This window comes from Pleuronectes platessa, chromosome 14 (assembly GCF_947347685.1).
Source record: "Pleuronectes platessa chromosome 14, fPlePla1.1, whole genome shotgun sequence".
Lineage (NCBI taxonomy): Eukaryota > Metazoa > Chordata > Actinopteri > Pleuronectiformes > Pleuronectidae > Pleuronectes > Pleuronectes platessa.
In genome coordinates, this window is record NC_070639.1 from 21,906,035 (window position 1) to 21,922,136 (window position 16,102).

The following is a 16,102-nucleotide window of genomic DNA, read 5'->3' on the forward strand; positions in this document are numbered from 1 at the left end:
TTTGTGTTCTTGTGGACAGACACATTTTTAAATATGGAGGGGGAAATCTCAGTAGAACAGAAGGAAAGGCCTTGATTATCATTTAGAGCCACAACTTATGATTCCTAATGTCATTAATTGGTTTATTTTTATTTTTTGTCCATGAAACATTTTATTAATAGTCTGACAATGACATTGAGGTAAAATAAAGTATATCGCAACAAAGCAATTGATAATTTGTTCAACTTTGACAACTGTAACATGCAGTGTAACTATGAAACTCACACACACACACACACACCAACTGTTGACTCTCTTGAATCGTCAACATGTGAAAACTCATTTAATGTACCCTGCAGCTCTGCAACCCAGTGACTGTGTTAAAGTCACAACCAACTTGTGTGACTGGGAGTGTTCCACAGGCCCCAGGCAGGGCCACTCACTCACAGCCTCTCTCCTGCAGCTCTGTGATAAGCCTCTATTTGTGGGAGGCAGGCCCCCTTTCTCTCCTAATCTGATAGCTGTGACCTTCTGACCTCTCTTCTGTCAGCCAACCCCCCACCTTCCATTCTCTGCCTCACACACACACACACACACACACACACACACACAGACACACACAGTGACACACATTCACTGGCTGAAGAGCTCAGAGATGTTAAAGAAGATGTGTGAACACTGTGGTGTGCCCATGGGCTGCGTGTCTCCTGCTGCCATTTTAAATGAACCTTCTAACATACATTGATGCTGCTGATACAAAAGGACTCAAGCTAAAGCTGCTCATTCTCCAGATCCCAGCATTGAGTCAGTGGGTGACACTCAAACCTTCTTAAAAGTGATTAACTTCTTTCCAATTGCGAGTTTGCCTTTGTGTGTTGTTCGACGTGAGGAATGCACCGAAAACTGATTTGCTCTCTCACCTCGATGTCTTTCTAAAAAACCATGTTCACTTTTGTATCACGTTTTCCACCACTGCCAATCGGAGCTGATTAAAATCCATATCGACTGTAGAGTCCTTTGAACCCGGGAGTGAATTCTGTCTCCATTCACATTGAGGACAAAGGCCGGATGTTAGTGGGCGTATGTGAGTTTTTTTTGACCAGTGGAAAACATCCTTCACTCTCTGGTGCCACTGTCCTTGCCATCAATCTGACCTTTACTCCCAAGAAAGTCAAGTTTACGTTCTGGGACAAACTGTATATTACACTTCACTTCCCACGGGACCGGCACAGGGGACAGGAGACAACAGGACATTACCACCAACTGCTGATTTAAGACCTGTCTTCGCAAGAGGCTTTAAATTTACTCAAAGGCAACTGAATAGTCCCTTTATGTAGCCTGATTCACCACTGTGTGTGTGTGTGTGTGTGTGTGTGTGTGTGTGTGTGCATGCACGTCTATGTATAGTTATGAGGGTACGAATTTGGGATAATTAGGGTTAGGGTTAGACATTTAGTTGTGATGGTTAAGGTTAAGGTGGGGGGGCTAGGGAATGCATTATGCCAATGAATGTCCTCACTAAGATAGAAGTACAAAAGTCTGTGTGTGTGTGTATGTTACAGACATATGTTCACTGGGGTGGTTTGTATATGTTTATCTTGCTGTTTACAATGCTGCTCAGCTGTGTCGTGCTGTGCAACTGCATCCCACAGTTTGTTTGTGTGTCTGTGTGTGTGTGTGTGTGTTTCCAAATGTGGGCTCGTCCACCAGTGTCTGGACGACCTACGTTGTGTTGTGTCATTTAAAACCCCCAGCGCTCAGTGTCTCGGAGCTAAATGCTTGTGTAACCACTGAGACAGCAGCCGCACTCCGACTCACAGCAGGAGGTCAACGACCCCCACTTGCTGAAATAACACCAGTGAAGGTGCAGGGGGGGGGGGGTAGCCAAAAGGCCCTCTAGCTGTTCAGAAGGCTGCAGAGAAAATAGACCCTTTGCGTTGCTGAATTGTCGACCTGTGTTTGTGTAGCGGTTCCACCTCAGGCCTGATGGACGCACTGTGGACACGCAGCAGAATCCTCACTAAGCCTTCACACAACAACACATGACTTCTAAACGTACAGAAGAAGTTGGGAGAAGTCAAGAAGCTGCAGTGTTGGGTTAATGTTTAAGTTGCAGTACCAGGACATTACGTTGCATGTGTATGATCTCGTATTCTTCAATTATTCACTTAAGCTATATTTAGCACCAATGAAAACTGGCCCTGTGAAGATGAAATGTGCTTCCTGAGGGACACTCAGCGTGGCACAAACCATACCAGCAGGCAGTGACAGATAATTGGACGCCCTCGGCCCCACTCGTGGATTATGTTCGGCGGGTTTTGTGTGCGTTGTAATTAGTCGATCATTTATCCTCCCACTGATGGTCCCGGGGCCTCAGACTCACTCCTGGTCTTAGGTTTCATGCTTTTGTCCGTGCATTGTGAGGACGGACACTGGGGAGGCCTGGAATTTCAGCTCAGCCGGGGCTCAAGCGTCTCAGGGTTTCACAGGTCACAGACGCTGCAGGAGTTTATAGGGGATACCACCGTGCAACATCTACACTGGTGTGATGAAGGCAGTCTTTGTTTGTCTGGAAGGAAAAAACATATATAACAACGTATATTCATGGGATAAACAAAATGTGACTGTAAATGCATGAATTCAACACTTTTATAGTCAACTTTTAGATTCCAGAGCTGACTCCATGTGTCAAATTTGAATTACTTTCAATATAATGATATAATGGGTTATTTATACTAAGTTTAGCACATTACATCCTTAGTTTTCTTCTGGAAAATATTAATCATGAGATATTTCTATTACTTTGCGTCAGTCACATGTTAGAAACATCCAGGGAGCCTGTCGCTGGTGGTGAATCCTGCAGATCATCTCCAGCTCTTTTCTCACTTTCAGCTCAGTCAGGAGAAACTCTGGAGAATGTCCAGAGCAACTAACTCGAACATTTGTGTTCTCACGGATAATCTCAGGAGATCACCTGGAGTTCAGTGCATGTCTGAAAGCAGGTTTGGTACCGAGCCATGGAATTAGTTTTGGTTTGATTATTGGTTTTATCTGCTGTGAAGACATTCTGCAAACTCCCAATTACAATGGGACATTATTTTTCTGTGTTTGACAACAAGTCCCCAGAAGGTGAAGAGGGAAACAAGAATCTCTTTGACCCTTTGAAAGCTTTAGAGTGAGAATCACTGAATTTGCAATTAAAAGAAAAATAAGAAATACACAATATATTGTTGCTGTTTTATTTTATTTTAGCTCTGACTCATAACAGGTGGTTACAAGTCATGTCAAATATTAACATTCATTACAAATATCACCCACGTATTAACAAACCCAAACATCCAGCTGTCAACTTCACAGAAAGATCCACCGCAGCGTTCCTCAGCCGAACACACACCCGCATGCTGATCAGCGCAGGTGTGTGTTCGGCAGCTCAGGTTTCACTCACATCAAACACATGTTAACGTGTCCCGAAGTGTTGTTTATGCAGTTTGCTGCGTTCGGAGCTAAACGTGGGTGATCTGCAGGTAGTAATACAGTGTAAACCTTTCAGCCATTCTTACTGTAAGGACCTGTTGTCATTACAAATGAAAACAGGATTCCTCTTGATAACTCTCACACCCTGAGGTTGTTCTTTACATAAAAATTGTGTTGAAAAGAGGAACATGTTCTTCTCCTGCAGAATTCTTGACAAAGCGTCAGTGGGTGATCTCCGCCACCCAAGTCTGTTTTGGCAAGTTTTCCACTTTTTCAACTTTGAATCAAATGGTATAAAAACTACCTGCGGCTCTTTGGGTGTCATCTTCGGAGGAACCCCGCTCTAACTGGAATCTCCAGACGAGGCGTTCTGCTTCTGACTGTTTCTCTTTGTCTGGATTTTGCATTTCAGTTTTGTAACCTCTGCCACATTGATCTGGTTCTGAACAGCCCTGGTATAAATAAAAAGGCTCAATGCTTTAATGATGTTCTATAATCCGAACCTGCACAATAATACAATGAGCCACTAGAGTCCATGTGAGGGGGTTTTGATGTTTGAGGCTAATCATTACCTGTCACAAGACGGACTTCATTACCTCAGGGTCTGTTTAACAGAGTTCCTTCTGTAAACAGTGTTTATTTTGGTTTTTACACACTGACAAATTGAAACTGACGATTGCTTTGATCATTGACTTGGTTGATCCACAGAAACGCTGGTTTCCTTAAACATTTGGTGATCGTCCCTTTGCAGCGTTGCACTGTCCTGGAAGTCACCTTGAAAATAACTTATTTTCCCACAGCAAGTTTTCATTCTTCGTGTTTTCTCATGGCCATAATTAAATTGTCTATTTTTTGACGGCTTCTAGTGAGTGAACAATTACATGGGAACAGTCAAGAATGTTAACTCCTTCTCTCCCAGAGGGCAACCCAAACACACACCCTCCTAGAACGGCTTCACCCAAGTTATTCCTTCTCTTCTGTTCCTTGAAGAATAAAATTTCTTATTAAGAAAAATAAATAAGCCGGTAAACTGAGATGGGCTCCGGCCAAAGACAATCACGAGTCCCCTATACTCATGTTTGCCCAAAAGGATGCTGATTTTCACATGACACAACACAAACACAGCATTTTCCTTTCATTGGGGCAGAAAGTCCTGCAATAATCTAGTCTTATGATTAAAAAAACTAAGCTCCCTTATTTTCTTTTATATGTCATAGTTTACTCAAGATCTTTGTTTTTATTAGCTGTATACTTGTAAATATTGGGGTTAGTTGGATCCTCTGTGACCTTAAGGATGAACATGTGAATGGTTCACAAATGACCTGAGTTCCGATTCTATCAGCGGCCCAGGTTATATGTGAAAAATATCTGTCTTCATTTGAAACCCCGGCCCTATTAGAGAGACACTTGCACAAACCTCCTGTTCCTTTAATCACTAATCTGCGATTAGCAGACGTGGAGGGTCTCTGTCAACTGATCCCGTCGGCAGTTTGAGAAAACCCGTCTGGACAAGAAAGTGAGGGGCCTGGATTACTGTGTAACCACCGAGCAGTGAGGAGACTGGTCTAAACTGGACTGGGTAGTAAACTGCATTTTATAGAGTTGAGACAATGTGAGCAGGTCTTGAGTTTTTGCAGTGGAATGTCTTGAATTCCACTGGTTTCATCTAAATGTGGATTTAAAATGGTAAAAAACACAAAATAAAAACGTCTTTATATCATAGCCAAACTTTGCTCAGTGAATTGTTGCACTTTTGAAGTGGAATGGGACTAATTTAAATCTAATTGTGAAAATTAAACATAACTTTTGCTCCCGCTGCATTTTCACCCAATTTGCTATTTCCTCAAGGCGAAATCTGTAGTGGTTCTTATTATCGTGTTTGAACAAAGAGAAGAAGTCATGGGTAACAAATTGCCCCTCTCCGCACTGAGACACTGGAAGCATCAGTGTTGTACACTGAAAGGCAAGGCAGCTGTAGCTCTAAGGTATCAGTCAGCAGGAGAGATCGCTTTTCACTGCTGTGACAAAGGGAGGAGGAGGTGGAAGGAGGAGTTGGGAGAGGAAATATTGGGAGAGCAGCCAATGCAGAGCACATCTCCTTCTGCTCCCCCCTTCACTCATTGAATGGGGCATTCCCCCTCACTTTTCCTCTCTGCTCAGTGGAGTGTGCGTGGGGGACAGAGCTTGGAGGAAAGTGTCTGCAAGGAGGGTAGTGGCTCTGTGGACATGTCCTAGTCATCTCTGGGACCCTAATCAAGCAGCTGGACAAGACTTGACATTGTACCCAAGATGAGGACCCAGGCTGGAGTTTTGTTTTTGTTGGCCCAGTGGGTGGTCTGCTCTGATGCTTGGTTCTGGTCCAGGACTGATACCACAACGCTGGCCCCAACAATGGAAGAGGGCTCGGGCAGTCCGGCAGGTAGTGGAGAACAACCGACAGAGGCCCAGGTTGGAGCACAGATCATTGATGAGGCACATGGAATCCAAGTGACTGGGCCGACTTGGGTTGACACCACTGAATCTGCAGCACTGACCACTTTGATACCAACCACACCACTGGAGAATGAGCAGACAACAGAAAAGGGCCCAATGGGGATTTCGTCAGCCGTAATCGAACCTGGTAATGGCAAATCTTCATTAAAGGGTATGGGGTCTGAAGGATTTGATCGTGAAAGTCTTGCAGGAGAGATATCAGGACTCGAACCTGGTCTGGAGTCTGCATTGGCAGCAGACCCAGGGTCAGATCTCTGGTCTGACTCTGGAGACAGGTTTGAATCTGGGTTTGCAACAGGGGCTCAAACTAGAAGGGGATCTGAATTTGAAGCTCACAGGATTTTTAAGGAAACCGAAACAGAAGCAGTCGTACCTACAGATCACAAGAGGATAGGTGGCAGTGTGGCCCCCCAGGAAAATGATCTAAATCAGAACTTAATCATTCAGAACAGATCCGACGAGGCCCTTAATCCTGGTGTCGGGAAGTCAGAGCAAAGTCTTGATTTGTTCGTTCAAATTCCCAATAACACAAGCAGAATTAGAAGTCTTAACAGTAGTAGCTTTAGTTTGACTAAGCCCTCTCATGCAAGCTTCACCCCAGGGGATCTTCAAACTCCAGTAGAAGACAACAGCTCTGTGGAGATCACCACAGTAACTTACGGCAACCAAATGGTGGAAGTCACTCATTTACCGGCTGGTGAGTCAACAGCTGCTCAGCAAGTTTTAGCCGACCAAGTTTTACAGACTAGCCAAGTTTCATTTGTTAGCCAGACATCTTCTACAAGCCCAACACCGACTAATACACCAAACAGGTTGATTTACCAACAACAGACACAGAGCAAGAGACCAGATACAACTTATATTGCAACCAGAGCCACCCAACGTCAAGAACTTACTACTGCAGTAGCAACCGGTCAAATCAATGTCATTTCAGGTGCTTCACAAACATCCGTGAGTGAACAAGAGCCGAGCAAAGCCACTTTATTGAGCCCGACAGCTGAAAGCCACACAGAAGTAGCAAACTCAGCGCTGTTAGTAGAATCCCCCCGATGCTTGTTGCTGGACAGACAACTTCCGTTCTGCTCCTTCATGCTTGGGGAAAGATTTATTGTGCCCAATTACCTTAACCAGAGCAGTGTGGAGGAGGTGCAGGCCCTCCTGAACAAGTGGGCATGGCTGTTGAGTTCACGCTGCCACCATAGTGTGGAGTGGTTTTTCTGCCTTCTCCTGGTACCAAAGTGTGGCTCCCCGGGTGCACCGCCGGTGTTGCCTTGCCGCAGCTTCTGCGAGGTCTTGCGGGACAGTTGCTGGACGCTCCTGGATGAGGGACACCTCCCTGTGGAGTGCCACTCTCTACCAGATGAGGAGGAGGATGTGTATCAGTGCTTATCAGTTAGTAACCAGAAAGGTAATCACTGGTTCAGAATGAATCCTAGGATTAGGATTCATTTTGAACCAGTTTTCAAAATCCCCACTGCCCCAGTTTGTCTGGTGTTTCCACCCAATTCCCAGAACCCACCCAATTAATTCACATGTGTCCCTGTTAAAAACTTCTTTGGTAAAAGGTCCGGCACATTAATCTGGTCACAGTCTAACAAGCATGATGCCAGAATGCTTTGCAGTGTTTAACCTGTTGTATGTGTTTCCCTTGTCCTTTGGATTGCATGAAACTTACTCCTCACTCACACACACACACACACACACACACACACACACACACACACACACACACACACACACACACACACACACAGAGACACACACACAGACACACACACACACACTTCAGTGGGGTTGTGGTTCATTAGCAAACCAGATGATGTACGTATCCTCTGCAGCTTATTGATTTAACGGGTCATGTTGACTCAGAGGGACAGCGCTGGGTTTTGTATACATTTTGTTTCCTGTCCTGCAGAGCAGCCGTCACATCCACAGACAAACAGTCCATAGGGTTAAATACTGTCAAGCTGACATGACTCATAAGATGTGAATTGAAAGAGCTTCTATCTTCCAGTTGAAGTGCAGTTTCTAAATGCTGGTTTTAAATATCTGAAAACTCAAAATCTATACTTTCCAAGGCAATTCTTGTCTTATTTATTTAGAAATAAAGTGAAGGACCATTTTGCCATTGTCACATTTTTGAGGTTACTAGGTCAAATGGATCTGATGGCTTTTCTCTCTCAATCTCAAGACAGACGCCTTCTTCTGTGAGCAAGTTGTGCATGAAGTACTGTAGATCCTCTGGCATGTGGAATCGCATGTCTCTTTTGACAGTGAGTGACTTGCAGGCGGCTTGATTTGCATTTGTGTAAACGGACGGATTACTGTCGGTTGTCGTGCATGAGAAACAGTCGTGTTTGCATCAGTGGTTTTCAGTAAGATGTCAAAAACACCTCTGACAGCTGGAGGGTGACTGCACACAGGTAACACATTTTAATAGGGTGAACGTTTTAACGTAAAATAAATGAATCAGCATTGAAAGCATGTGTTTCTGTCTGATCTTGAGTGATGTGTATGTTCTAGATTGCTGCAGTTTTGATCTCATGTGCTTGTATGTGCCAAAACTGATTCAGGTTCAATGAGTAGTTCATTTATTGCAGGGAACTAATAGTAATGTGGTAGTTTATGGGACATGATTTGTTATAGCATCCTCTGTAGAATTTAAAGTAATAAAAACAGCCTCTGCCCCTGGTGACTTAAACCGATGGAGAACATGACTCAGATATTTACTGCTGCTACTGACTCATGTGAGAACATTCTGTGTCCTCAGTCCTGTCTCCAACAAATCAAATCCTGTGTCACTCTGCTGCCCTCCTCTTCATATCACCGAGTTCAAGACTGTGTCCTTTTACAGCTTTGCTATCTCTCTGACAGCCGGCTCCGTGGACAGACATGAGTGGACATGAGTTTCTGGCTCAGGAGACACATCTGAGTCCAAGCTGATGTGTATATGTGAATTGTTTGAACTTTGTGGTTGCTGGTGTGGTCTCTCTAGAGCAGAAAGTTTAGTAAAGGTGATTATGGTTTACATTTTCTGGCCCATTGATCAGTGTAGGCTCAAGACAGGGCTGAAGGAGACTCAAAATAAAATCATATTACAATTATTTTGAGTCACGATTTTAGTGGGAATTAATTTGCAGTCTGTACCAACCAGGGATTGTTCTGAATGTTATGAATTTAATATTTTTCACTCAATTGTTCAGCCCTAGTTAACAGACAAGGCAGGTGTGTTTTGTATTGCACGTAAAAGAAGCCTGAAACTGGAGAGATAGACAGAAAGCCACCGTAACCAATACCATCTATAATCAATCATTCAAATGCATTCCAATGGGAAGTGCTCACTTTTTTTATGCTTATTAAACTTGATGTATATCTTAGTTCTGTCCCTGGGAGGTTTCTCTGCTGCCAGATCCTGAGGATTACTTGTAAACTTCAGATTCATTTAAACTATGACTTTACGATCTCCTCCTGATTATGTGCCGGTGTGTGATCTGATAAATCTGTAAAACATTGTCTGACTGACGTCGCTGATAATTTGTTGCAAAGCTCCGCACGTTGCTCTGACCTCTAGGATTCACTAATCAGAGCTCATACTGGGCAGCGTCTGGGAAGGTTCAGACACTCTGCAGCTCCGTGGCTGGATGTGTGAGGGAGGAGGGCACTCGCTCCGGGGCCTTGATACCATCCCAGCTCCCGCATCGCTTGAACGATGACCTGTCATGAAAGAATGCCTCATGATATATTTACAGCTTTTTAAGTTGGTATATTCTTTTTAAAGACGGGGGCCACCGACACAGAAAGAGCAACGCATTCACTGAAATATCCTACCCTATAGATGTGCGTATATATATATATATGTGTGTGTGGGTGATTACTGAGTGGAAAATTGCAGAGATTTCAATGCATGAAAACTTTTAGTGAAATCTGTCAGATGTGGTCCCTCACTACCCGGGGGATGGGGGGTGTGGGGGGGGGGGGGGGGGGGGGGGGGATTGTTGGGGCACAATAGGTCTTTTAATGATGTTTTTCCATGGTTACCGGCCCCCTGCCTGAAAGATGAGCACTCATTCATATCAGGGTCTGAAAGGTCAACAGCAATTTATTTTGGGCCGGTTCTCGATGGTGAAGCCACATCCCATAAGAGAAACTCCATTATGATCCGTCAAACATAAACTGTTTGATTGAAACTGACAGAATCTGCGCCCGGGCACGATGAGAAGGATCCTGAACTGTGAAGATACAAACTGCTCTCTTTTCTAATGGTGTCTCTGTGTCTGTGTTCTCTGTGTTTTGGGGCTCTTACACCTTTCTGGTGGTCTGATGCTGATTCGTAGCACCGTGCTTCCATTGAGCCGAGATGGATATTGCATCTCATGACAGGAAGGGGGCATGGAGCTGGCTCCGGCTCCTCCGTGCGCCGCTTGCCAGGGAATCATTTTCGACTCGGCTCTCAGGAGGGTTCCAATTATGGGCACAGTCTTGTCCGACGTCTTTGCTGCCAGAAACCCGTTGCCCCCACTGGTTTGTGTTGCATCAGGAGGAAAACCAGCACTGATGAGGCAGTGTTGCTAAACACGGCTCAGAAGCGCAGGGATGAGATGGATAATTGCCCATTTGTGACACTCTCAGAGTAAGAGTTTCTGACATGTGTTTCTGAAGGAGAGCGGGGCCCTGCTTGGATGTTAACCTATTCAAAAGTATTTCCATTCAATGTGAGAATATTCAGAGGACATATTTGTGGTGTGTGCAGACGGGGTTTGTTTACACCTTGTGTGTTTCTTCAAAGCTCTAAACATACAGGTAGAGAACATGAACAGTCTCACGTTACTCCTTCCGCAAAGAGCAAAGTGCACAGGTTGTGGTCGACCTGTCTTCTTTTTAGTGGTTTCAGGATTACAGCTTAGTGGGAGCCAACACAAAGTTCTCCTTCCTGGCCTGTGATGTGGTTTGTTTGGGTTTGCGTATCTTTTTCCGAGCATTCTGCTTCATTGGGTTAATGATACTTCACGGAATAAACTTTTCAGGGAGAAAGATATAATATTCATGTTGTGGATAACTTATATTTAAAACATGCTGTCTTCTTATTATAGTCAGTTTGTTGACAAATTAGATTTGAGACCTCATCCTGGAGCTTGCTTTTGGAGCTTTAGAGGATATGTCCACATGCTGCTGAAGGTTTAATGTTACAAAAATTCAAGTCAGTTCCATAAATCGATCACATTATTATTTCTCTTGAGATAAAAGCCTTAAGAAACAAAACTTTTAAAGGTAAATGCATTTGTCATATTAAACCCCTGATGAATCAGTATTCAGAAAGTACTTCAAAGTGATTTAAAGTTGCAGTACTTTGAAACTAAAAGATATAACAGGGTTTAAAGAAGCAGGGAACAAGACAACCACTGTATCATGTGGCCAAACTTTATTTACCTTTAAAAATCAATTGGCTCAGAAGTCATAACACAGTTTATGCTTCGAATGCATCACGATGGTAGACATTTGTTTTTACACTCACGGGGCTGTGATGTGGTGGGAGCCCTGAGCAGCTCTGTGCAGAGTGAGCTGGAGATCCCTGCCCCTGTCAGCCGGACTCCAGGGAGCTTTTTAAACGGTGATGGAGTGAAGTCAGTGAAACAGTGAAGTTTTCTGGCACTGTCCAGATGTTCGAATGTTTTCTCGTGGATTACACAGGATCCCCGTACTTCCCAAAAAGCTGTATATACAGTTTCACGCTGTGTATACGTACAGCTTCATCAACAGGGACATCACAAACTGTTTTCCTGGAATGTGAGGAACCGAAGGAGAGCCGCGGGTCCTGGTCAGTGAGTGGTCGGCCTGACAAGACAAACTAGCACCGTAAATCCAGCAGCGCGCCATTCATCACCGGCTCCTTTCTACAGCCAATTGGCCTTGACGCTGTCACCGGACAACAAAAGCTGTTTGGAGACCTGAATTGAGATTGCACTTAAAATGCTAATGGTGGCGGCCTTTGTACACCCAGGGATTTTTTTGATCTGTGAGAAGGAGTGACCCGCTGGCCCTTTGCTGACACTGCAGGCACATTGGAAACACATTCCTATGGAAGTCTGAGGCAGATCAAACCTTTTCATCCGCTGTTACATCCGGTAATGAAATTCACAGTCCCAGGCCTTTGACATCGGGCCTAATAACATTAAAGTCACCTTTTAAGATCTGAGTTACTTTTTACATTCACTGTTCAATGATAATCTGGTTCACATGGATGTTTCTTTCTTTTTGGTAAATTCTGAACATATTCCAAATCTGGCAAATCTTGATCAACGGGCAGATATTTCCCTAAAGCTCGGGCACACGCTTTTCAAAAGGAAGTTTGCTGGTTCTTTTGGCAAATGCATTTGAGAATCAGATGTTTTGAGAGAGAGATGATGATATTACCGTGACTGTGAAGCCTCAGTTTGAACTCTAGAGGAATGCTGCATGCTGCAACCGGGCTCTGTTTTAGAGATGTGCCTCACATTCCAATTTATTACAGACCTTGAAGTTTAATCTACACACAAATCAAATATTCTTTTTTTTTGTATGACTACCTGCATCTTGACAAAACACATTTGTCTTGCACATAAACAAGGAAGTCAAGTATTTTTTATACACAATTAACATCATTCAGAGCTTTTTCTTCTCAAGTGGAAGAAGAGTCATCATGCGAGCTCAGTGATGAAGTGTTTCTGTATCAGAGGTAGCTGACATGTCGGCTGCAGCACCTGTAGCAGGAGGATTTCACAAATTAAAATGGTGTGCTTTCCATCATGATGGATTTCACCACTGATTTACTACTCGGTTCTGCCTTCTCCGGTCCCACCCTGGCAGAGACGGTGTGTAGGAGGGCGCCAGGTTCAGACGTGTGAGCACAGGCCCACTTGCAGAGACCCTCCAGGTTTCTCATTCTGACGCTATCAGAGTAAACATCTGGTCGGCCCCATGCAAATGACAGTTAATTTGTTTACTGCCATCTATGCAGCAGTCGAGGACCCTCGGCCTACCGGCTGTTCTCAACCTGAGCTCCACTGAGAACATCTGTTCTATGCACAGAAAGAGGTATTAAGTTTTTACCCAATGGCACTTTAGATGGATATGGGACAGATCCTCTTTAATGAGGAGCTGAATATCCTAAACAATGCTATATCTCTTATCTTATTTGAATTTCAACCAATATTCTTTTTAATCTGAACTGAGGTGGATGTTTCACAGTTAATTTATTAAAAAAATTATTCAAAAAATATATTTTCACATTTGTAGGTATTATATAATGGACTGTTCTATTATTTTGTTACTTTGAACACATCTTCATGCTTTATTTTCATTTCATATTTTCTGATAACATATTTAAATTTACAGCCCGTGCTGAGCGTCACTTTTAAATATATATATCTCATTGTCACCAGGTGAACTTCCCAGGTAATTCTGGAAGGTATTTTTATTGCTGTCCTGTTACAGCTTGACTGGGTCATCTGTTAGAGCTCTGACCCAAACGACAGAGCGTCATATTCCTCAGACAGAATGCAGAATATTCAGACCGCTGTGAGAGGTTATAAAGCAGAGAGCAGCGCCTCGGGTCCGGCTGAACACTTTGAATGTTTATGCTCTCAACAGAGCCGACTGCAGACCCCAGTGATCTCTGGCAGTCGGGCAGATGGGCCTTTGAACCGAGCATGTTAGTCACCAGGTGGTGAACCAAAGCGTTTCTTCAAAGCTCCAGAAACTGCATCAAGTGGTTTTTCCCAAAACAGTGGTTTTTGGTCATTTGCCTTTTAACATGAGTTTATATTGTTTTTGGAAAAGCAGAACGATCTAGAGGAAAAGGTTGAGGTTACACCGTCTCTGACGTGGGTGTGAACGAACACACACTGCTCTTTGTGTTTCTTTGCATTTCCTAAACGCCTCCGATAACTATGTGCTGACCTCGCCCGAGTCACCCAGGGTGATGGAAGACTGAGCACGGATATGCAGGAGGCCCCAGCTGTTGGGCCCTGCGCCCTGGGGCCCTGACATTCAGCAGATGTCACACCAGTCGGAAGAGTTTTCTTTCTTTTTGTTGTTGTTCCTTAAGGAAAGTGATCCGAAGATATCCATCTAAATATAACAGGAGATTGATGAAGGTTCAAAATAGGTGATTTTCTGCCATTGACATTTGGAGTGATATGAATTTAGAGCCTAACAACTCTGCACGTTTTCTTTAGGGCTTTAGCGCCTGTGGCAGATTGACTGTGAGATCTAAATCAATCATCTCTCAAGTCAGGCTCTGTATCACCAGGTCGCTGCCTGTGTGGATCGTGCTCCAGTTGAGGAAGCAGGAGTCTAGGTTCAGCTGGTCTTGTATTTGGATTATAGACCTTAAAATGTCTCCGGGAGTGATTTACCTATTTTTAAAAGTCTTTTAGGACCCTTGCATTCTTTTACCCCATTTGAGGAACGTCAAACCTTCCATGTTGTGATGCAGTGAGACAAAACGTGTTTGCTTGTTTTTCCACCCCTGAGAAGAACTGTCAGAACTTTATCACCAGTTAAGATTTTGATTTAAATTTAGTTTTCGTGGAACAAAGATCTCTGTCCGAGTGACATTGATCACACATTCACCTTAAATCCACCCCCAACAGAGCCTTGTCTAACTCTACGCCCTGACCTGCTGCCCTCCCTTCTAACCCACACTGTGTTGTATGCCTACTGGGGCCTAACATCTTTTTTCTCCCCCCCCCCCCGCCCCTCTAGAAGACACTGGAGTCTCCCTATTGCAGCTGATCGGGGATCCTCCTCCCGATGAGATCACCCGAGTCATTGGACCCGACAACAGCTCCAGATACGTCTTTGGCCCCGATGCCAACACCGGCCAGCTGGCACGCGCCCACCTGCCGAGCCCGTTCCACCGAGACTTCTCCCTCATCTTCAACCTGAAGCCCACCTCCGACAAGGGCGGCGTCGTCTTCTCCGTCACAGACGACTCGCAGAAGATCATGTACGTGGGTGTCAAGCTGTCGCCCGTCCGGGGCAACGACCAGAGCATCATCCTGTACTACACAGAGCCCGGCTCGCAGCGGTCCTATGAGGCGGCCAGGTTCCCCGTGCTCTCCATGACCAACACCTGGACCCGGTTCGCCATCGCTGTGAGGGACGACAAGGTGATGCTGTACCTCAACTGTGTCGCGGATCCCTGGGTGAAGCGCATGGAGAGGTCCCCGGACGACATGGAGCTGGACACCGGTGCTGGGGTGTTCGTCGGGCAAGCTGGGGGGGCGGACCCCGATAAGTTCCTGGTGCGTATATACTGATATATAACCCAATTAAGTTATAACTAATTCATTTTAAAAGCTTTAATTCAGAAAAAGAAATACCTGGCTCTGAATAACTCTGACACTGACAGCCACGTGATGGTGAGTCCTGCTGCAGGAATCTCTGGAAAAGTGCCATGTCATGTTTTGATTGCCCCTAGTCAGGCATGTGAAACATCTTGCCTGAATAACCCTCGTATGACTTGATTGCCCAAATTGTCTCCGACTCCAAAAAGCATAACATAAATGTCCTCGTCTCCGTCCTGCTCAGGGCCGTCTGCTCATAATTGGAAAAGCTCACAGCTGGGACGTAATTAGCTGGAGACATTTGACTGCAGTAAAGCTCGGGAGGTCGACAGCAGTCAAATGTTGACCTCGGCTGTAAAAAGGGTTCGAGTAGTTCAGCCATGGCTCCCAGCTCAGACCAGGCGTGCCAGCAGAAATATGTAACTTGTGTTGGCTGTTCATTCTGTTGCTGGTCAGGCAGCTAATAAACCAGTGGCTGTAGATACGGTGCACAGGAGGGAAAACCCATAGAACTTGTGCAATATCTTAATTTGTGGAATAGACACTTGGAGTTTCACAAGTTTTATCCCTGATACAAAAGACGCCTCCTTGCTTTTGAAGTCAGATTTGAAAGTAGGTGCTAACACGACCTTCTGGCCTCTGTGTCCTTCTCACATTGAGTTAAACTTTAACTTGATGGTCGTCCTTTAACTTGCAGCTTATACTTCTCAGCATTTCTAACTTTAGAGTCTCGCTGGTTACATGGATGTAAATGAGCTTCTTCTGTTAACAGGACACAACTGAAACCATTAAAAGCAGATAGAGGGTTTTCCTTATAATAGAAGTATTTA

At 44.5% G+C, this 16,102-nt stretch overlaps 1 protein-coding gene across 1 annotated transcript in view; it reads left to right on the plus strand.

Moving 5' to 3' along the window:
* The window catches only part of col18a1a (collagen type XVIII alpha 1 chain a), a 65,537-nt gene that overhangs the window by 26,920 nt on the left and 22,515 nt on the right, over positions 1-16,102 (plus strand). Inside the window, exon 3 of the mRNA XM_053440637.1 lies at positions 14,689-15,230. Within this exon, the coding sequence (XP_053296612.1) occupies positions 14,689-15,230 (542 nt within the window). The remainder of the gene's footprint in view (positions 1-14,688; positions 15,231-16,102) is intronic.